This window comes from Equus quagga, chromosome 13, assembly GCF_021613505.1.
Source record: "Equus quagga isolate Etosha38 chromosome 13, UCLA_HA_Equagga_1.0, whole genome shotgun sequence".
Lineage (NCBI taxonomy): Eukaryota > Metazoa > Chordata > Mammalia > Perissodactyla > Equidae > Equus > Equus quagga.
In genome coordinates, this window is record NC_060279.1 from 35079293 (window position 1) to 35102792 (window position 23500).

At 35.8% G+C, this 23500-nt stretch overlaps 2 protein-coding genes across 2 annotated transcripts; both read right to left on the minus strand.

The window, feature by feature from the left end:
- Positions 1 to 2005: 2005 nt before the first annotated feature.
- On the minus strand, positions 2006 to 2953 carry LOC124249359 (olfactory receptor 10R2-like). Its single transcript, XM_046680265.1, has one exon. It carries the CDS (start codon positions 2930 to 2932, stop codon positions 2006 to 2008), a length of 927 nt encoding a protein of 308 aa, XP_046536221.1. The 5' UTR covers positions 2933 to 2953.
- A 13575-nt stretch (positions 2954 to 16528) lies between these two features.
- Positions 16529 to 17470, minus strand: LOC124251470 (olfactory receptor 10K1-like). The gene has a single exon (XM_046684291.1). The coding sequence runs from the start codon at positions 17468 to 17470 to the stop codon at positions 16529 to 16531; it is 942 nt and encodes a 313-aa protein (XP_046540247.1).
- Positions 17471 to 23500: the final 6030 nt, after the last annotated feature.

The window sequence follows — 23500 nt, forward strand, 5'->3', positions numbered from 1 at the left end:
TACCCATAAAGTAAGATTAATAAAAATCAGAAATCACGTTAGTGTCTGGCTGCTGTAGAAAACATTCTATGTACTTTGTTAGACACAAAACTCAGTCACTTTGTATTAAAATTGATCAATGTACTAAGTACAAAGTGCATTTCTGGAGCTTCCTGCTCACTTACTGCTGCTTCCTACAGTACAGATTTAATTTTCCTAATGTCTACATACTCTATATTCAGCAACTTTAGATTCTAGACTGCACAGCAGCTTCTCCTAATTTTTTTTAAATGAATATGACATCATAAAACAGCACTATTCTAGTTAATTATGGGTGCATCCTAAATAGAACATCATCTTTATTTACCCCATGGTGAGTTTTTCTGAGATTTAGCATTGAAGCAAAAGTTAAATCCAGTAAGAAAATCTGGTAGGTAGCTGCAAGAATGCCAATTAATTTCACCTGCCATATAATCAAATTATAAAACATAAAGTCTGTGACAGTTGTATATAAGAAATTTCTCAAAGAGGTAAAAAGGAACATTGTAACAAAATGTTAAAAGTCAAAAAGAGAAGATGAAATAGTAAAAATAGAGTGAAATGATTTAGATGAGATTGGACATAAACGAGGAACTCACAATTTGGATCTATGAATGGGCTTTAGATACTGTGTAAACTCCTGAAATTGTAAGCAAGTTTCCCCATCATACATACATGAGGATAATTTCATTTTTGGATACTGCTTTCAACAGATTTTCAAAAATATATCTGTGGCAAGATGTGGGCAAGAATGATTAAGGTGTTTAACTATGGCTATACCACTGGTCAGGCCACCTATTTGATTCATTTTACAAAAAAATAAATTTTGGAAGTCAATATTTACCAATAAACCCCATCACAATACCTTATTCTAGAGGAGAAACAGGCTTTAGGGGCATATAATGAAGAAACGGGATTTTTTCTATCTTAGTTTCAATGGAGACACAAAAGTAGAGAGAGGAAAATGCCTCATCTATTTGAGAAAAATAAAAATGTTCAGTCAAAAAGGGATGGACATACATTCTTTGGAGGAAGCTATTGAAGTTCTCGATATTTTATCTCCCCTCAAAAGAAGAACCACTTCAAGACTTTGATATGTATCCCATGGAGTTAAAGGTGCTGAGTGGACTGGGATCTGATTCTATGGGTGAAATCTGAATGTAGGAGTCTGTGGCTATTGGTGTGAAGTACCAGAGAAGAAAGGGAGATGTCTGCAATTCATCTGACTATGGGAGGGGCAAAGATGCAAACATTTTCTTTTGCATCAGATATGGGCCAGTTAATTGAAAAAGTCAATCTGGAATCACTTGAAATGAATTTACCTAAGAACCCCCAAAAGAGACATGACTCAGAAAATTGGAGAACTCTCAGAACTAAGTGGCAAGTTGACAAGCTGTCAGCCAGAGGTAGCTTCAACCCTGTCACAAGAAAGGTAGCAAAAGCTCCAAGTAGGAAATGCTTCCAAAAACCCATGAAAGCTCAGCACATGAGAAGGACTCAGTGTCCAACACCTGCAAAGCCCTGAGAGCACCAGTGCCACAGCATGACAGTAACAGTCAAGTAAGACCATTCCTCCAACTGTTCCTTCTCTCTCTCCAATGTAATCTTCAAGGATAAGAGGAAAGTTAGTAGTGAGAGAAGTGGTGGCTGACAGAGCTAATAAATAAGTGAACCTCCATTGGCCCCAATGTAGATTCACGAATTAAAGAATACTAACACCAGAGAAAGGGGAAAATTTTAGCATTAAATGAAATTTAGACTTTTGGTTATTACCATGAACTGGGTAGATTTGGGAACACGCTGAGATTCCATCTCAGAAGCTGAAAAATAATACCCCACAGACTGGATTTAAAGGATTGTGAGGAGAAAAATATGTTTTATGATACACATCTTATACAGAACTATTATTTCAGTGAATTGCTTATAGATATAGTATGCATGTGAAAAGGGGCATTTTTTCTCATAGAATCTAAAATATAATAATATTTCAATTATTTAACTTTAGAGCTCTGTTCTTCCCCCAAACTTTTCTGAGAGCAATGTGGACATCCTTGTTTCTGAGACTGTATACCATGGGGCTTAATAATGGAGTGACAATGGTATACATCACCGTTACTAGCCTGTCCTTGCTGGATACATAGTTTGCTGTTGGCCTCAGGTAGATGTAGGAAGCACAGCCATAGTGAACAATAACAACAGTGAGGTGAGAGGCACAGGTGGAAAAAGCTTTTTGTCTGCCTTCAGCAGAGGGAATCTTTAGGATAGTCTTCAGAATGCAGACATAAGAAACACAGATGAACAAAAATGGGACCACAATTGCAAGAACCCCACAGATGAATACAGCAAATTCGTAAACATCTGTATTGGTGCAAGCCAGATGAATGACTGGGGAGATGTCACAGAAGTAATGGTTGACCTTGTTGGCACCACAGAAAGGGAGGCTGAAAACTAAATTTACTAATATAAGTGAGGCTGAGAAGCCTCCAATCCCACAAGCGGCTGCCAATTTTCCACACATCTGCCAACTCATAAGGATGGGGTAATGTAGAGGATGACAGATGGCAGCATAACGATCATAACCCATCACCCCCAATACCAGGCAGTTGTTCATAGCAAAGCCAAGGAAGAAGAACATTTGAATGGCACAACAGATGAAGGAGATTGTCCTGGCCACAGAGAGGAGATTGATAAGCATCCTGGGTAGGATAACAAAGGTGTAGAATGTCTCTGATGTTGAAAGAATGCCAAGGAAGAAGTACATTGGAGTGTGGAGGCTTTGATCTTGACGGATGACACTAATAATAGTGACATTACCACTGAGAATGGCGAGATACAGAAAGAGAAAAATCACAAAGAGGGCAAGCTGAATTTCACCAAGGCTGGAAAAACCCAGCAATAGGAATTCCGTGACCATGGTGAGGTTTTCTGCCAAGATCTGCAAAGAAGAAGAAAAAAGTAAAACGTAGTCAGGACATGGATATAATAATCTGAGGTGTGCAGGCCTGTGTTCCTTTCTTCAGGTGCTAGGGAAGAATTTTGCCTTTTACTTATATTTTCCAGTTTCTCACATTTTGGCAGTCTCTCGCATTCATTGGTTCATGGTCCCTCTCCTCTATCTTCAAAGCCAGCAAAGTTTCATCTCTGTCTTTGACTCTCTGATTCTTCCTTCCACTTTTTAGAATCCTGTGATTACATCAGACACACCTGAATAATACAAAATAATCTCCCTATCTGAAGGTCAGAGGATTAGCATTCTTAATTCTATCTTGCAACCTCAATTGTCCTTTTTCATGTAACCTAAAATATTGACAAGTTCCAGGAATTAGTATATGGACATCTTTGAGGGGTCACTATTCTGCCTAATAGAACTAGTGACAAATGATCCAAAAATGAAATAAAGAAGGCAATGCTACTTGCAATAGCAAAAATATACATGCCTGGTTATGATTAAATTTAACATAGATGTGCAAGACACACACACAGAAAACTACCAAACATTGTTGAGAACATTAAAAAAGATGTAAATAAAGGAACACATATTCATGTTCATGAATTCTAGGACTCAATATTAATAAGAGGAAGTTCTGAGTAAATTGATCCATAAATTCAACATAAATCCTATCAAACCCTAGCAGGCTTCTCCTGTAAAAATTGACAAGATAATCATAAAAATCTATGGAAAGAAACCAGAATAGATAAAATAATTGTAAAAAGAAGAGCAAAGATCGAGGATTTATACTTTGTGAATTCAAAGCAATGTAAAGATACAGTAATTAAGATAGCATGGTACTTGCATATAATTATACATATAAACCCATGGATATAATTGAGAGTCTAGAAATAAACACTTCAAAGGGTATCATTGCGAAAATGAAGAAACTCACCAAAGACAAAAAAATATATTTGCAAGACATATCTAATAAAGAATTTTTACTCACCAAATAGAAGTAACTATTATAATCAAGTGATATGAGAAACACAGTTAAAACGAGCAAACACTTTATACATTTCAACGAAGTTTATCAGTGGCTAATAGGTGTAGGAAAATATGTTAAACATCATTAGTCATTAGGGAAATGCAAATTAAAACTACAACGAGATGCCTGCTCACACGCACTGAAAAGGCAATAACTAAAAAGATGGAAACTAAAAGAAGCTGGTAAGTGTAGGGAGAGACTAAAATCCTCGCCTATTGCTGATGTAAGTATGAAATTATGCAGTTACTTTGGAAAATAGTTTGGCACATTTTTATAAATAAATTTACTTTATGACCCTGCAATCTCATTCCTAGGAATCTTACTAAAGAGAAGTCTGTTCACACAGACTTTTATATGAACGTTCATAGTAGCATTATTCATAATAGTCAAAAAAGGAAAATATCCAAATGTCTATCAATTTATGAATAAATAAACAAAAGTTGAATTCTATTCAGCAATAAAAACAAATGAACTATAAGTACCTACCATAATATAAATTATCTGCAAAGACATTGTGCTGAGTAAAAGTAACCAACTGCTAAAACCTAGGCTGCAAATTCCATTTTAGGAAATGCACAGTAAAAGAAAATCTATACAGGTAGAAAAGAGATTAGTTGTGACCATAGGCTAGGGGCAGAATGGGATTTGACAGAAGAACACAAGAGGGATCATTTTGTGATAATGAAAATGTTCTAAAACTGGATTGTGGTGATGATTACATAACTCTGTCAACTTGTACAAACAAAAAGCATGAATTATAGGTATATCAAGGTATTTTTAAAAAGTTATTTTGGAAGAAATTCATAGATAGCATATCGATTATTTAATTTTTTTTGTATATATGTCTATTTTAATCACTAACCAGAAGTCTTTAGGGCATTAGGATCCATTCAATACTCATTATTTTAGTCCTTCCCTAAGATCTTTAAGTATTCCTGAAACAATCACAGATCTTTAAAATTTTTCTGTAAAAATAATCATAAATTATTAATTATTTGCATTTTTAACCTAAGATAGACTTTACCATGCTAGTAATGCCCTATTCTATCTCCAACTCCCACTTAATAAAGCCATAAATATATACAAAAAGGAAGAGAAGATTTTATACCTGAACGGATAGTTGGGAGATAGGTTCTATCAACTTCAATACAGATAGATTGTGTTAGATTGCGAATTATAACTATTCTTCTCACTGTTCCCTTTTTTGAACAACCACAATATGACATTCAAGAAAAATAAGAAGACTGATTTTTCAGCTGATTCAAACTGATGAGATCAAATGATTCATTATCCCTATTTTTATACAGAATAACTACTTTCTGAGGTGACTAAAATTAACCCTACTACCTTTCACTTTCCTTGTCCATCATCATCTCAATTTATAAATACATGTGGTGTCCACCATACCTAAAACAAAACATAGTCTATGGTAGAGTCACTAAATGCTGATACATGAACTGTTTTTAGAAAAAACAATGTATGTGGGTCATGGGAGTGTGAAAAGCAATGTAAATTGGGGTCAGGGATTTGAAAGATTTCTTTTTCTGTAGTAAAAACAGAAGAAATATTGACTACTTTTGATTTTCTATCAAGAGTAAATTTTAAAAAAAGCTAACAATTAGGGAAAACAAGAAAACTTTTTAGCCATAAAAATTCTCATTAACTAAATTATCTTAGATCAGATGTATTCTATTTATAGCACATCTAAACCTCCCCTCAAGTTCTAAAAGGTACAAAAAGTATTTTTTTTTAAAGATAGGCATCTGAGCTAACATCTGTTGCCTATCTTTCTTCTTCTTCTTCTTCTTCTTCTTCTTCTTCCCAAAGTCCCCCTAAGTACGTAGCTGTATATTCTAGTTGCAGGTCCTTCTAGTTGTGCTATGTGAGACGCCCCCTCAGAATGGCCTGATGAGCGGCGCTCGGGTCCGTGCCCAGGATCCGAACCAGCAAAACCCTGGGCCACCAAAGTGGAGCACGTGAACTTAACCACTTAGCCATGGGGCCTGTGCCAAAATAATTTTTCAAAATTTCTTTGTTATTCAATGTGTTAGCAAGTATTTGTATTGGAAAAATCTCTTTGGTCAAGATTAGAAAAAAGGAAAAAGCCCAAAGCAGCATGGTGTAAAACACAGTGGAACAAACAGAGAGAATAAACCTGAAGACTTGAAAAAGATTAAATCATACAAATATATAATAAAGTTCTGCAAATGACAACTGTACAACAAAATATGACAAAAGAAAATAATAAAAAAACCAGCCACAAATGGAAGAAAATTCTGGCAAAACTGACCAACATTAGTTAACTATAATTAAATGAAATAGAAAAATACTTTAATTAGGATTAAAGAGAAAGTAATAGACATAGAAAAAATACAGAGCAGATTCAGCATGTAAAGTATTGGGATTCTTATAAAAAAATACTTAATATTTAAAACTATTAAAGAAAAATTCCCTGAAATAAAAGACCAGTAACTATACATTCAAATGATTCTTCATCCTTTCATCCTTTTCATATTCATGACTATACAAATATTCACACACATTGATCAAAAACAGTCAAGTCTAAGATGTATCCTAGTTGAAGTATCGTACTGAAATAAGATGAAAAGGTACCTGGGTATTTGAACAAAAATACTGATTACTAACAATAAAAAGAAAATCCTTTTGGAGCTGGCCCAGTGGCATAGTGGTTAAGTTTGCAGGCTCCACTTCGACAGCCTGGGGTTAGCAGGTTCAGATCTTGGGCAGGGACCTACACACTGCTCATCAAGCCATGCTGTGGCAGCATCCCAAATACAAAAAAAAAAAAAATAGCGATGAGTGACACAGATGTTAGCTCAGCAACAATCTTCCTTGTGCAAAAAGAAGAAGATTGGCAACAGATATTAGCTCAGGGCCAATCTTCCTCACACACACACACAAAAATTTGGAAATCATATTTTTTGGCAGCAATATAAAATACATAATGGGAATGTTAAGATTTTTAAGAAATTCAAGGAAGGAAAGTTTGACCAAGGATTTTTATACCCAGACAAATTGTCCTCAAATATAAAAGATATAGAAAAATAGTTTTAAATGTACTAATGCTTCAGTAATACGAAAACCTCTAGCTTTTCTTGATGAAGTCACTAGGTGAAGAGTTCTATTCACCAAGAGTTGTCTGCAGTATCTTTCTACCAAGAGGCACATGGTAGACATTGAATTAATATACCTACTATAAATCCAAGACCCAAACAAGTGGGAAAATGAATGGAAACATACTAAGTAAATGTTATGTACCTAAGTAATACATTTAAAAATATAAAAAAGGAATGAAGCAAGAAATTGTGAAGTAGGAAAATCTTACTTATTGCTGCCTAAATAATAGATGAGACTCAATGGCCATTATTTAAAACTGATCAAACAAATAGTGAATGCCTGCAAAAAAGACTAAAGATTTTAAAAATCAGGTATATTCTTAAGGCAGTACTTAACTCTATGCATTATATAAGACACAACTATAACAAAATAATTCAGAAAGGCTAAAAAATGAAGATAAGGGAAATTATACCCAGCACACGGAAACCAAAAAAGCAAGAGTTATGATACTAATGTTTGACAATTTAAAATTCAGACCAGGAACATTACATGAAAAGCAACAAAAACCATGACAAGAGAGACTTTTAATGCTGACAGCTACAATTCATAATGAAATTATAAGAGATATGAATTTATATCTCCCCCAAAACACTGGAACTACCTTCATAAGAAAGAAGGTATAAAATATTTACAAGGAGAAACAGGCAGACATACTAGTAAACTTTAGTAAACCGCTTAACTTTAACTTTAATAAGCCACTCTGTTAAAACAGATGGGGAAGGAAATTATAACTAAGCATTCAAGAGACCTAAACAACAACAAAATCAGCAAAGTATATCTTATAGTTCTATATTGAACTCATATTTTAATAAAAGAGTATATACTTTTTTCAAGACACATAAAATATTTATGAATATAGACTACAAATCACAACAAAACTTCAACCAATGTCACAAAATGGGAAGGATACAAACAATATCTCCTAATCCTGATAGAATATATTAGTAACTAGCACTAAATCAAAAAGGATCTTCCACCTGAGAATTTTTGTATATTGTTAAACAACTGTTGGGTCAAGGATAAATACAAAGTAGAACAAAATAAGTTCTGGAAAATAATATCAGCCATAGTCTACAGGTTAGAATATGTGGGTTAAGTTGAAAGCAGTGATGAGAGGAAATTTAAAGCTTAATTATATGTCTAAATAAAAATTTTAAAAATAATCATTTTTCCAAAATATCAGAAAGTGAAACTAGAAAGACAAATTAAGGGGTAATGCAAAGGAAAATATATTACAAATAAAATTTGAAATAACTATGGAAAAACAGAAAAACGTTAGAATATATTCATGCATGCACAGATATGTTACCTTTTTTACAAAAAGAAACATGCAAACTACTACTAGTTTATCCAGAAAAAATAAAAGAAAGCATAAATATTAATAGCACTGAATGACAAAGGAAATAATCATTTCAAGGAAGACATTTTCAAATTTCATAATAGAATCATTTGTACAAATCTTTGCAAAGAAATTTGGAAGTCTAGATGAAATGAATAATTTTCTAGGAAAGCAATTCCAAGATATTATCTAGTAAAAAAGAAAAGAAAAAGCTATATAGGCAAATATTCTTAGAAGAAATAGAGGATGTTATCTTAGAGTTACCTCTCAAAAAAGACACTGTGCTAGTATTTTTCAACAGAGAATTTCAACAAACCTTCAGACACGAGATGATCTCAATGCCACCTAAATGTTTTCACATATAATAGTAATGCAATAAAACTTTTTTAAGAAAAAGAAAATCAGTTTAAATCTCCAACTCACATAATGTTGAAAAGCTCTTGTGGGTGCATCAATAAAATGGAAAAAATTAAATTATTAGAAAAAATATGTCACTGCATAGAAAAATTGAAAAGCTAAGCTTAAAGATAATTACAGATCATCAAAGAGTAGTATATAACCAGTAATTTTACTGCATAAAAATATTTATTTGCAATAAAAGTGCAATCAGAACTATTCGAAAACAAATGGAATACTATCAAAAATATTATCAAAATGTAATATAATGTAAAATATTACATTTCTTGCAATGCTTCAAGTTCATAAATTCTGACTGTGCAGAACTATATGATGATACACATGGACTATTGGGTGAACCTAGGATACCCTGAAAATAATTTCTTAAAAATAAATGCATGATGTGAGAAAAAAAGAAAATTCAGCAGAATGTATCAAGACCCTTAAATATATTCATCCCACTTGTTCCAGTACTTCCATTTTTGAAAATTTACCTACTATAATAGGTTTATGCACATAGGTGTATTTATAATAAGGACCATTTGGAAGTTGTAATACAAATTTCTGTTATGTTTTTGTATGGGGTACCAGAAAGATAGTATTGCAGCATAGATGAGAGTACAGAATCTGGAGACGGTTAACTTGGATTCGGGTCTCAATTCTTGCATTTAGTGATTGTGTGGCCTTGGAAAATTTACTGAACATCTCCATGTTATAATTTTCTCGTCTGGGAAATGGGCTGTTGTGAGGATAAATGCGTTAGCATATGTAAAGTACTTAAAAAGCACCTGCTACATAGGAAGTGTTGTATCAGTAGTGCTATTTTCTTTGACTGTTATTTGTCTTGATAGGCTCTTTTCTCTCTAAACAAATAAGTCATTCTCAGTGATTTTGAATCTTTATGCTTATTCCATCACCAAGTTTATAGAATCAGGTTAGAGGTCAAAGCCAGCAGTTTTAAAACCCAAATAGAGTAGATGAGAGAAGCAGAGGAGACATTGGGGGAAATAAACAAAGTACAAGTAGACCTTATCTAAGGTGAATCTTTTGCTTCAGTCTGTGTGTGTGCATGTGCTCATGCATGCCAGATGGCAATTAAATTCTATTTCTTACTTTGTCTTGCAGGTAGAACTATGAACATAGAACATACAACACAATGGACTAACAGCTTTATTGGAAAATGAACTTTCTTTACCTCTTCAGGCCCCCTGAGTCCCATATCTGTTGTTTTTAACAAGACTGATTCTTCTCAAGAGGCAGAACTTGGAAATCTGAAGAGATTCAGTGGTTCTAAAAAGAAAAATAAATATCCACTATACTCTTTTTTTTTTTCAATATTGTTTGTCTTTCCTCTCTCAAAGTAGGGTCTGAAAGGGGAAATTAGAAGACACAAATCCATTCAAGGCAAGAGTCTATAATTGTATTTACTTCCACTGTTTTGGTCTAAGAAGAGCAATTGAAGGAGATTATTTCCAAGAGTTTTCTGGGCAGCAAGGATACAGGGTCCTGAGAATGAGAGGTGTGGCATTGCAGACCAGAGAACAGCTTGGACAAGGTGGCAGGAAAAAGGAGTTAAAGAGCCAAGTGACTGTTGAAATAGTCCAACTGGGAAGCACTAGTAAAAGCAGGGACATTAAAATTTACATTTAATAAAGTATCTTCTTTCTCAAAACCCTATAATGATCTCTGGAAACTTTATAATATTCCAAATCCCTTGTGAGAAAAAAAAGGGCTCATGATAATTTGGTTTCTTACTACAATCAAAATTCTTCTCTTCCAGCTCCCAGATTTTATCCCAATATTTTAATCATATGGAACTTCATGCAGTTCATTGAGCATGCAATGAGCCATGTCATATCACAACAATGCCTTCTCCTGGCATTTTCCAGGCAGATGTTCTGATCTCTTAGGAAAAAGCAAATCATTTGCTCCCAAGTCAGTTTCCCATAGCCCTTCTTTAATTCAACAAATATGTACTGGGTACATACCAAGTTGGGTCACTCCATTAGGTATTTGAGATATATCAGTGAGCAAAATAAAGACTCCTGCCCTTATGAGACACATATTCTAGACCTTCTCACACGTTATGTAATTCTAGATAATGATCTCTCTTGCCTGGGACAACTCAAGATCTTAGAAGGCAGATACCATGTTGATGTTAATTTGACAAAATTTATGTGTTAGACACCATGTATTCATATGTGTCTCTTTAACCCCATCAGCATCAAAGATCCTACAAAATAGCAAATATTCAAAAGCTATGTGAGAAAATCAATAATTGAACAAATTAATACATGCACAAATCATTACAACTGGTTTGTTGATATTTGTCATGCATCTGGTAAAGTTACTTCCAATGAGCAAAGGAAGCTAGAGAAAGATGTATATTGTGAAGAAAGCATTAGAGATGAAGTAAAAAGGCACAAATTCACATTCTTATTTCAGCATTTCCTTTGAGTAAATAACTTACTCTTCCTGAGTCTGAATTTTCTTTTCTGCAATTTTGGATATTATGAATATTAATGGGCAGCGTAAGTAAAAAAATGGAGCCCAGAATTACACATAAGAAGCCCTAATTAAGTATTTCCTTCTTTCCTTCCTTCTTGAGATTGATACTACGAATACTTCTTATGGCCATTCTGAAATATCTCTAATGTTTTCCTTTATATCCTAATATTAAGACCTCAACCTGAGCACTATCTTGTCTCTTCATGCAACTACTTTCCCTATTGCCACTCCTCAATCCTTCCATATCGTGTATACATAGACCACAATTCTAAAAACATCTCAACAATTTTTGAATTGAACATAAGAAGAAAGACAAAATTAGTTATCGTCTTCGAGATGGCATAATGTGCTATAAGACTTTAGATAGTCTAATGAGTCATTTTCTTTAAGTTATGAAATAAAGAACCAGGTAACCAACATGAAAGAGTTCCATGTTCTCCAAAATGTGAGTCCTGGAGTACAGCAGAATGCTATCTCCTTACCGTGGCCCAAGGCCTTTAAGAAAATGTGCAAGTAAATTTTCTGCAAATAGTACCGCTCCCCGTATATTACAGATATTCCTCTCATTCTCTTAAAATTTTTCAAACTAATAAAAGAATCACCACCTCACTTCTCATAACGATGTTCATTGTGCCTCTTCTGAATGGCCTGACTGAGCTACAACCCTACCCAGTCTTATTAAAAGGTGTTTTTCTGGTTATCAGCATTAGTGTAGATGCTTTGCTGGGTATCTCACTATCCAGCACCCTAGGGAGGCATTATCACATTCCTCCTGATACAGGTCCTGCCTCCCCTTAATTAGAAACTAATCCAAGGGGAAAATGGACCTCAAAACTGTCTTGTCAAAAGATAAACCATGGAATAGACTAGGGGAATTTGTTAGCTTCCTATTTTAGACATCCTAGTGAAGTGACCCATTAGAATTCTGGAGGCTACTGGACAGTATCAGCAAAAAAGACCTGGTGACCCCCTGCCATGGATGTTCTCCGGCAGTTCTTGCTTTTCTTCCTTTGCTTGGAGGCAAGAATTTCCTGTTTTTTCCATCCTGCACTCTAGCCTCTATTTCCAGTGAGAGGAGTATGTTTTGAGAAATGACAGAACAATGGACTGGCAGAGATCCAGCAGTGGCAGCAGCAAAACATCAAATCTGGGGGACGCGATGTAGTGTGGAAGTACCCGTTGCAGGATCTGGACACAATATTTACATAGTTATTCATTCCAAAAGCATATATTAATTTCTTACTTCTGTCATGAAAATATTATAATCAGGTGGTGTGGGTTCAAATAAGGATAGTCTTCCTTATGAAATTTACTCCCAATGGAGGAGGCAAAGAGGGTACTGAATGAGTATGCCATGATGGGGAGCTAAGAGAGAAATGTGAATATGAGATGTGCATGTTTCTGTGACAGCATATAGAAGAGAAATATGAATTAGACTGTAGAAGTTAACAAAAATCTTCTTGGAGGGGGTTACGCTTGAGAGAGTTTTTGAAATCTGAGTAGTGGGTAGACAAATTATGAGAAAGAATATATTTCAGTAAAATATAGCACAATCCATGTAAAGGAAAGGTGGCATGAAACAGAACACCATTTGGAACAGCAAGTTCCTTGGTTCAGGATTTAAAATCTACCTTTAAATCTGTTAGTAGCTATTACAGGATTTATAATCTGGGACATTATCTGGCAAGATTTTCATTTTAGAAGGATGATGACGATTACACAGACGATGATAATAATCAACATTTAAATAGTGCTTAGTAAATGGCAGCCACTATTCTAAGTGGGGAACACATTTTATATAATTTAATTCTCACAAAAACCTTATGATATCCCTCCTGGAAGTGTGAACAATGGATTTGAGAGAACCAGACATGAAATTCTTGCAGTGATTCACAGGAAAGAGAATGATTATTGCTGTGGAAATGATAAAGGAATGTAATTGAGGAACTTTAGGACAGTATAATCTATAGGAATTAACGACTGACTCAATGTGTGGTGTGAGGAAAACAGAAAAAAGTGGTGAAGATGACTTCCATGTGCATAACTTGTTGGCTGGGTGGATGGAGTTAACTTTGCCAAGTATACAGTATAAAGACTGCAGGGTAAGTTTGGGTGGAGAAAACGGTGAGTTTAATTTGGACTTTCACACAACAGTTATTAGAACTGTCTTCTCAGAGAGTTGTGCCAGATACCAAGGACTGGCTTGATGAGGGACAGCAGGGTAATTTAAAGCAAAGGATGTAGAATCAGTTCAGCCTATGGCTTGAGTCACTCTTTCATCCCTTGCATTTGTGTGACTTGGACAAGAAACAACTTCTCCAGTTTGTAAGTACTTTATCTGAAAAATAGAACTGATAATAACTATTAGAGAAAAGTGCCATGAAGGTTAAGCAAAACACTCTATTAAAAATGTTTGTGAAAGATAAGACAACATAAATATGTAAGTTATTATTACAGCTATGAAGAGTGAAGTTCAGACAAGATACTTGCTCAAGGACTTACAGCTGTCAGGACAAGACAACAAATTACATTTTCAGACTTTCAGTTCCACATTTTCTGAAATGTAAATTTGGGTGAGTCCCATCCTGTACAGGAATCCAAATGTATAGTTTATTGTTTGAGTGTTGTTATCGGTATTAAGATTAAATTTATGCAGATGACTTCATGCTAGTTCACTTCCTCCCTTGGTGAACAAAGGCAAAATTTGGTGAAATGACAGAACAGATTTTGTTAAGGAGAATGTAGCTTTTGAACAGAGTGAAGATAAATTACGGCCATGGAAATAAAATAGGAATTAGGAGTCTTGCTGGCCTTGTCTTCTCACCCTTCTCCTGAAGGAAAAATTCCTTTAGCTCTCAAAACAGTTTCAATGAAAGAATAGGTGAGAAAACCAAAGTCCATTCTACAGACGAGAGTTGTAGGGACTGACATTCTGGTTGTATCAATAAAGGCTTCAAGGTGTTATTAGTCTCTCAGATTGAACTAGAGGCATCTTACAGAATGTTGTCTAGAAAGCATCTTGCAACACTGACTTTCCACAACATTTAGAGAACTGTGTCTCAAGGGAGACCAAGAACAAGGGGTGATATCATGGAAAGGTGGGAGAAGAACCAGACTAAGAATAAGAGGAGACCTAGGTTAATTCCAGCTATCCTGCTTACTAGTATTTTGAATTTCTCACAATGATACAAAGGAGATAGGATGAAACTGTGGAAATGGAGAAGGGACATGACTGAAAACCTATAAGCCCATAGAATCTATAGGACTTACTGGCTGATTCAACGTGTGGTATAAGAAAGAAAAAAAAGAATGGCAAAAGTCACTTTCAGGTGTGTGGCCTGGCTACCTGAGAGAATAGAGTTGACATTCACTAAGAAAGGGCATGAAGATGGCTAAGCAAGCTTTGGGGCAGAAAATGGAAGAATAGGTAAGGCTACTCATAGTAACAACATCCCTTTTATTCCAGGCATTTATAGAAGGAACAGGGCCAACAAACTTGTGTTTAATATAAAATCTGTGCCTTCAAGAAATTTGAATTCATTCTAGGGAGAGACAAAAAACACTTATGTGGCCTTTGCTTGCCTCTATCTCATCCAGCTCTTTCTTGCTTCAACGCTTTCCTACATGTTGCTCCTGCTGTCTAAAAGGATCTCCTCAAATAATTCCCTTTCCCTAGTGACTTCTACTTACCCTTCAGCTTATAGATTACATGTCCTTTCCCCATGGAGGCCAGCTCCATACCATTCAATCTAAATTAGATTTCTTTTAGTATTCTCTCCCCTAGCTCCTTCCTATGCTTTTCCTTCAGAGAATAGACATCAACTTGTAGTAAATTATGTTTCCTTGAATTTATTTATTTACTGGGTCTCTCTCAAACCAGACCATAGGTCCATGAGGACAAAGACCACACATGTTTTGTTCATCATCAATTACCAGTAGCTGAAGCAGTATCTGGTACATAGTAAGCAATAAATAAATATTTGTTGAAATAAAAAGAGACATAATAAGAGTACATCTTAGGTGCTATGAGAACACAAAGAAGGCAGCACCTGATAACATTGGCAGAGTGTGACAGTGAGACAAGAAGTCTTTAGAGAGAAAGTGAGAGAGTAGTTGAAGTTTAATGAAATATGAGATAAAATATGAAAATCAAATAGAGGATCTATTCCAAAGAGAAGGAGTAGCACATGAGAAAACATGGCAGAATACAGACTCATGTCACTTTGGGGACCAGAAGATAATTGGTTAGCTTCAGAGTGCACAACTAGGCACATATGAGAAATGGATAATAATAATGTTAAAAACAATAATGCCAGAGAGGTCGGTAGAGACTAGATAATAAATCCTTGCTAACAGAGGACTCTTGGCTTTGTTGTGTGTGGCAAGGGGAATCACTGAGGATTTGTCCATGGATTTTCTGACCGTTAGACAACTTTAGCACTCCACCCTATTAACATTACCTAAATCACTTTTCTAGATTACTTGAGGTACTTCAGCAATTATTCTGTGTTAGCAGCTGCCTTGAAGAGAATAAGTACGTATGATTTTCAGGGAATGAATATGAGAGCTAAGGCAGGATAGTATGGGAAGGACATACATATATATAGAAAAGAGACTCCATAACGAAGTTCCAATCTCAAGCAAAGCTAAGACAGAGCAATCCCAAGAAACAACAAAGACATTTCAATATGTAGATTGAGGGAGATGAATCAGAAACCCAAAGAGGCTACTAGGGGTTGCTGTAGAATGGAGGGGTCCAAAGTTGCCTGTTCCCTTCAGGAGAGGGAGAACTGATAGTAGGAGGGGTAGGAATAAATAGTCAGATTTTCTTCTTCTGTTCTTTGTAAGTAAACAGCTTGCATTCATCTCGCTCTCATCAGTTTGTATATTTATTTTTGAATGATCAGTCTGTAGAGCAGTGAAATATGATGAAATTTGTTCTAAATATGAGTAATCCTTTCCCACATCTGCATAGCCTTCTTAGAGTATCATTCATAGTAGAAAGCCAGAATATCTTAATTTATTTGAGCCTCATTCTCCTCATATGTAAAATATCTTTATGTTACAGAAGGTTCTACACTTAAAGGAGAAATGTGTGAAAGGACACATTTTACATAAAAGGCTTACATTTAACTGAATAGTTAAAACGACTCTAATTAACAAGACAAGAAGTCTGGCCCATTACTCTTCGAAATGCTGATTTGAATTCTTTATTTCTGAGGCTGTAAATCATTGGATTGAACAAGGGAGTGAGGATGGTATATGACACAGATATTAGGATGTCTTGACTTGAAGAGTAATTGGACTTGGGCCTTAAATAGATGAAAGAGGCACAACCATAATGAACAGTTACCACAATGAGATGGGAGGCACAGGTAGAAAAGGTCTTATATCTTCCAGCAGAGGTTGAGATTTTTAGAATAGCAGAGATGATGTGAATGTACGAGACCAGGATGAGTAACAGTGGAATAACCAAGACACACACACCAAGCATGAAGATGACTAACTGACTGAGGCGAGAATGATGGGATGCCAACTTGAGGACAGGAGAGATGTCACAGAAGAAGTGATGGAGCTGGTTGGAGGAGTGGAAGGGCAGGTAAAATACCAGGGAGGTGGTGACCAACGAGACAGTAAAGCCACAGGCACAGGCAGCAGCCACTAGCCCCACACACATCCCATGTCCCATGAGCACTGTGTACTGCAGAGGGTTACAGATGGCCATGTAGCGATCATAACCCATGGCTGCCAGCAGGAAGGAGTGAGAGCAGCCAAGGAAGAGGAAGGAAAACATCTGGATGGCGCAGCCCAGGAAGGTGATGGTCTTCTTCTGGGCCAGCAAGTCAGCCAGCATCTTGGGTACAATGACAAAGGTGTAGCAAGTCTCAGAGCAGGAGAGGACAGCAAGGAAGAAGTACATGGGGTTATGAAGTGCTCTGTCCAGTACAATGGTGGAAATGATTATGGCGTTGGTGCCCAGAGTGAACAAGTACAGAAGCAGAAAGACAATGAAGAGCAGCAGCTGCATCCTGGCCAGAGATGAGAAGCCAAGGAAGACGAACTCTGCTACCAAAGTCTCATTAACCCGCTCCATGGAGAGCACTTTTATATAAGAGAGTAGGGAAAGAGGCAGAGACCACGATCCAAGGTGGAGAGTAGAAATACATGGGAAACTCAGCAAAAAGTCTGCAGGTAGCAAGCATTTCCAGACTTTTGGTGGAATTCCTTCATTCCTTCTCAAAAATGTCTGTTAAAATAAGAATTGAGGCTTAATATGCAACAGAATAACTGGCAACCAGTTAGGAGGCTTTTTCTAAGGCTGAAAACATGTTATTTGTCTAGCCAAAGATTATGGAATTATTTAATAGCTTTCCCTTATATCTTACTTACGGATTATTGTGTTTTTGTTGCTCTCTCCAACCCAAGAAAACTAGCTCTCCAAAAGTGAAAAATATAGTTAACCTCAGCTACCTGAACTTGATCAGAATATGGAATGAAAGAATGAGTAGTGTTCAGACACAAACATGTGAACCTCAGTTTATCAAACCATAAAATGGGAAGGGAGAGGAAGAATTAGATAATCTCTTGGCCAAAGTGTGAGGGGATTTGTGTTTATTGATGACATTATATGCTAAGATGTGTGGTAAGAACATCATATACTTTATATCAAATATTCATTACAACGTTCTTATATCAGAACCCAAAACAATAAGGAAAAGAAAACCCTTTGGTGTTATTTCTGATAGATTGAGTAACAAGGGATCAGTTAGAAACATTACTGGAGGTTCTGCAAACTAGAGCACTGAGCTAAAGGTGAAAAAGAAGATAACATTAGTTTAAGGAAAAATTTCTCCTTTTTCAGGAAGAGAATAATCACCAGGGTAGTAGGAAAAAAATCAACTTTATGGCATTTTGCAACACACCTCACTTTTCCCGTTCTAGGTGCCTTAGAGAACTCATTGAAATAGTTTTGCAAAAATGCCTCAGAACTTGTCAGAGAAAGAGAGAGCATGAGACAATTGGTCAGTTTTCCAGGTTCCAATTCCCAGACATAAATTAGAGCCTTTATATCTTTTATATATTGTCACATCAATAATATTTTTAAATATTCTGTTACTAACCACAATTTTCACACTGAAAGAATTATTTCAAAAGTCATTTTCATGCCTTCTATCAGATAATTTTTTCACAGGTGTATTTCCCAACTGTCCAAGTCCAAGAAGTAAAGCAGGCAACTGGCTGGATGCAAAATCATCTAGCATTTATTGGTTGTATCCAGTCTCTTTTCATATACTTTTCAGTATATTTAAATGATTTGCATAATTTTGTGTTGAGGAATTATTTACATCTGCTATGGATTTTTTTGTTTTTGCATTTATCTGGTCAATAGCAAACCTGAACTTCCTAGTCTCTGAGTTACATGATTGGAAATTTCTGAAACTAATTGCATCTATCTCTAGAATTTGGAGATTATAAAGTTTGTTCTTTCTTACTCACTAGAAACTCATCCTTATTTATCTGAAGTTAGTATTCAGATGCTCAGATATGCTGGTTTTAAAGCTTTTTAACACAAATAGGCAGTTTTCATTCTGTAACTATGGAGATATTTATCTTAAATATAAATATAAAGGATGTATATACCATATATATCCCCATTATGTACATATCTATGTAACTATTTATATATTTTCTATACCAAGAAACAAGGAAGGAAAATTAGTGAGACAGTTTCCCTAGATAATACCTCAACCTGGACAAATGGATTTCTGTCTACTTCAAGACACTGAGGGAAATCTAAATTTCTGGTCATGGCTTATGCTTATCTTACCACTTCCCCAAGATTTTTCTGGATGTCTTTTCAACTAATCCCTGTCTAATCCCCACTATGCCCTCACTCCACTGAGAATGATGTATAGAGTGGACCACAGAACCTGGAATTCTCTAATTCTGAATGAGCGCCTGTATCTACACAATATTCAAAAGCATTGTTGGATTATTTCACACTCAGACCCATGAGGATGGCTGACTTAGGTTAGGTGGGTTTTTTATATACTATTGATATAACCCCACCATCTAAACGAATTGTGTGTTTGATATATTTGCCCTTTCCACGCTGTATGGAGACCCAGCGGCACATTCACCTGAGAAGGCAGCCCCATCTGCTCAAGAAAGCAGCAAAGACCACTGCAGTGTGTTACATCAGTACCACAGAGATAGAAAGATATGATTAGAAAAGTAAAAAAAGATCTTCTGGCCAAATACCTACAGGCTATAAAAGTAAGGTAAAAGATCCCTCAATCTGGAGTGAGAAGATCTATATTTTAAGTGTAGCTTTGTGTAAATTTGCGCAAGATACTTAACTTGGGTATTCAGTCTCCTGATTTTAAAGTTAGAAAGGATAGGGTAAGGGATAACTGTTATAAACTGTTAGGATGCATGGAAAATACTTAAGTGGAGTTCCTTAAACAATTTCTTAGAGAAGGAATTTTGACTTAGGATAAGAGTTGAGTACCGACATCTAAGAGCCTTTTCAACTCAGAGAGTCCAAGATTGTGTAGTTAAATGATCCCTAAAATCCTCTTATGATCCTCTAGAATCTATGGATGAAATTAAGGTTATGATCCCTGGAGATGACACTTCTGCATTTCATTTTTCGAACTCCTTAGATGCTCCATGGGGATTTTATGTAAGCTGGATTTAAATAGTGACCCAATACTTGAGGATACTGGGTACCTCAAATAGGGGGAAAATCTATACATTTTTCACATGCAAAACTTTTGATATATTCAAATAGTTACATTAAGAAAGTATCAATCAATTGACTGAGAGAAATTATGCAGACAGCTTCAGAGAGTAAAAATGTGGAATTTTTGTCTTCTTAGACACACGTGAAAATCCTGAATTTGCCTTATTAAAATGGAGTTTAAATATCAGATTTCAATTCTAGTTAAAAACATACATCCAAGAGCACACAGCAGAGAGAGAAGTAAAGATTTACTAAGTACCTGCTTCGTTTAATCCATCAGTCAACCAGTCTCAAAAAAGAGAAAATCTAGCTGGGAGCAAAAATGTCCCAGTCTCATCATTAAGAAAAATTCAGAGAACTATATGGACCTTGCCCAATCACTCTTAGTACCTTGAGATAAAGGTGGCCCCTGTGGCTCACCCAGGGACTCAGTGGTTAAGTTCATACGTGCCACTTCGGGCCAGGGTTCACCGGTTTGGATCCTCACCGGTTGGCAAGCCATGCTGTGGCAGGCATCCCACATATACAGTAGAGGAAGATGGGCATGGATGTTAGCTCAGGGCCAGTCTTCCTCAGCAAACAGACGAGGATTGGTGGGAGATGTTAGCTCAGGTCTAATCTTCCTCAAAAAAAAAAAAAGTGGCCCCTGATTCTCCTTCTTATTCCTGCCACTTACTGGCACTGCCATGATTGACCTCCATGGTGGTTTGGGGGAGGTATTCCCAGCACTACACATCACTTAGGTCTAGGCCCCACAAAACTCTGGACTAGATCAATATTTCCCCTACTGAGTAAGTACCTACATTGCTCTCTTCCCTTCAGTTCAGAGAGAAGCAGTCATTCAGTATCTGGTGTCCTTCAACATGTAGATTCAAAGCCAAAGATCAGAACCTGAAGAAATAACAGTAGAAGAGAGTGAATCTGCCTTGAGATAAATCTTTCCTCCACAGTAACAGATACAGCCTCTCTATCCATCAGGACTTCAGCTTCTCCAGCCAAAGTCACAATCTTTAGAAGTTCTGGTGACCAGTACGGGATGTGGTTATTAGAAGAATGAGCTGTGGTTGTTGGACTCCTGAGGTTAGATCTACTGCCCTGGAGACACTGTCTTGAGTCAATTAGAAGTCAAGTTTATTTTGGAAATATAATGTCCTCAGTTTCTCAAAGGTAACCTTAGTTGAGGAACCTAGGGAGTAGGAGCCATTAGTATAATTAGCCCATGTCCACATTGGATGTTGAGTTCATCTGTGATGGATTCTCAAGGAGAAATCACCACAATTAATACAGTAATGAAGATAACAAGTGGAAATTTTTCATTGCATTTTAATTCAGAAAACTGGTGTATTTTCCAGTGATTCTCAACTTTAGTGTTTAAAGAGTCAAAAGGGGGCTTAATTACAAATGCGCGTTCTCAGGTTCTTGCACATAGAAATTCTAATTAGGAGCATTGGGATGTTCTGCAAAACACCAAATGTTCAACAGGCATCTTAAATCTAGTTGAGCTCTATCATTAAATTGCTTGTTATATTGCAAATATTTTTTACTAGAATGACTAGATATAAAGTTGTCAATTTCATCTAAGCTAATCCAAAATCAATACAACTCCAACCCAAATCTCAGCATGCATTGTGAAAGCAACGTGGCCATCAAATTTCTAAAGTTCACATGGAAGAACAAGATAATTTTTAAAAAAGACAAGTAATATAAGGGTTAACTCTTCCCAGTAGTAAGATGCCTTAGTAATAAAAAGAGCATGCTCCTGAAACAGGAAGAGACAAATAGCACAAAGGCACAGAAAAGAGAGCTCAGAAATTGATCTATGTATATTTGAGAACTTGGCCTTTGATAGAAGTGACCTGACAAGTCAGTAAGAAAGCTATGATTATTTAGTAAATAATACTGGGATACATGGCCTCATGTATGCATCTCATCACTCAGAAGGAGGTGTCCTCATAGTACAATGAGATGGCTTACTGAAGGCTCAGTTATAGCACCTACTGTATAACAGCACCTGATGGAGCCCATTTGTTAACTCAAGGCAGTATATTCCCTGAACTAGCAAATAATGTATTGTGTCCACTCTTCAATAACAAGAATATCCAAGTCTTGGAATCATGTGAGGGGAGTTGGATATGATTCCTTCCATTATTACCCATAATGACTGACTCACAACAGTTTGAGCTTTGTACTTTAGAGTTGTTATTTCCTAGGAGTGTTGCTTCTATCAGGAAACACAAGAATGGAAATTGAGACTTGTCCTTGGTCACTTAGTGTACTTTGTTCTCTCATACAAGTTATCAACAGGCAGAAAGGGGCTTATTACACTAGCTAGGGTAACTGATTCTATTTTTGTTATGATTGCTGCAGAATGGGTTTTATTTTTCTGAAAGTATTTTTCTCAATATAAGAATTTAAACCTAACTTACAGATTTGTAAGTTATAGATAGATTGATCATTTTTATGAGTATCATTTAAAATGAGGAACACAGCTAAATATTTCAATGACTATGTAGACTTTTGAAAAGTACATTTCTTCTAAGTTTTTAGATTTTTCGTTTCAGGGGTTGCACATCATTTGTTTCCCATCTAAAAATATTGACTTTCTTCATGAAGGGGCCAATAGAGTTTTTCCTCTTTTTTCAAAAAATTTATTTTAATTTTTTTATTTTTGAAAATTTTTTCCAATTTGACACAAAAAATTGTATATATTTAAGGTATACAATATGATGTTTTGATACATATATACATTGTGAAATGATTACCACAATAAAGCCAGTTAACATATCCATCACATCACATATTTACAACTTACATGTGTGTATATTGTGAGAAAACTTAAAGATCAACTATCTGAGCAAATTTCAAATATACAATACAGCATATTAACTAGTCACCATGCTCTACAGTAGATCTCCTGAACTTCTTCATCCTTCATAACCAACCTTTGTACCCTTTGACAACATCTCTGCACTCCCACTTGCCCTTGCAACCACCATTCTACTGTCTGCTTTTATAGCTTCTTTTTTTTACTTTTTAGACTCCACATATGATTGCAATTATACAGTATTTGTCATTCTGTGTATGGCTTATTTCAGTTAATTTAATGTCCTCCAGGTTCATCCAAATTGTCACAAATAGGATTTCCTTCTTTTTCTTGGGTGAATAATGTTCCATTTTAGATAGATATAGATAAGTATAGATCATACTTTCTTCATCCATTTTTCCGTCAATAACAATTAAGTTGTTTCTATGTTTAGGATATTGTGAACGATGCTGCAATGTACATGGTAATGTTGATATCTCTTCCAGATATTGATTTCATTTGCTTTGAATGTTTACCCAGAAGTGGGATTGCTGGATCAGATGGCAGTTCTAGTC

What these genes read in the sequence shown, in the direction of transcription:
- LOC124249359 (XM_046680265.1), bottom strand. Translation starts at nt 2,932, where the DNA reads ATGGTCACGGAATTCCTATTGCTGGGTTTTTCCAGCCTTGGTGAAATT.
- LOC124251470 (XM_046684291.1), bottom strand. Translation starts at nt 17,470, where the DNA reads ATGGAGCGGGTTAATGAGACTTTGGTAGCAGAGTTCGTCTTCCTTGGC.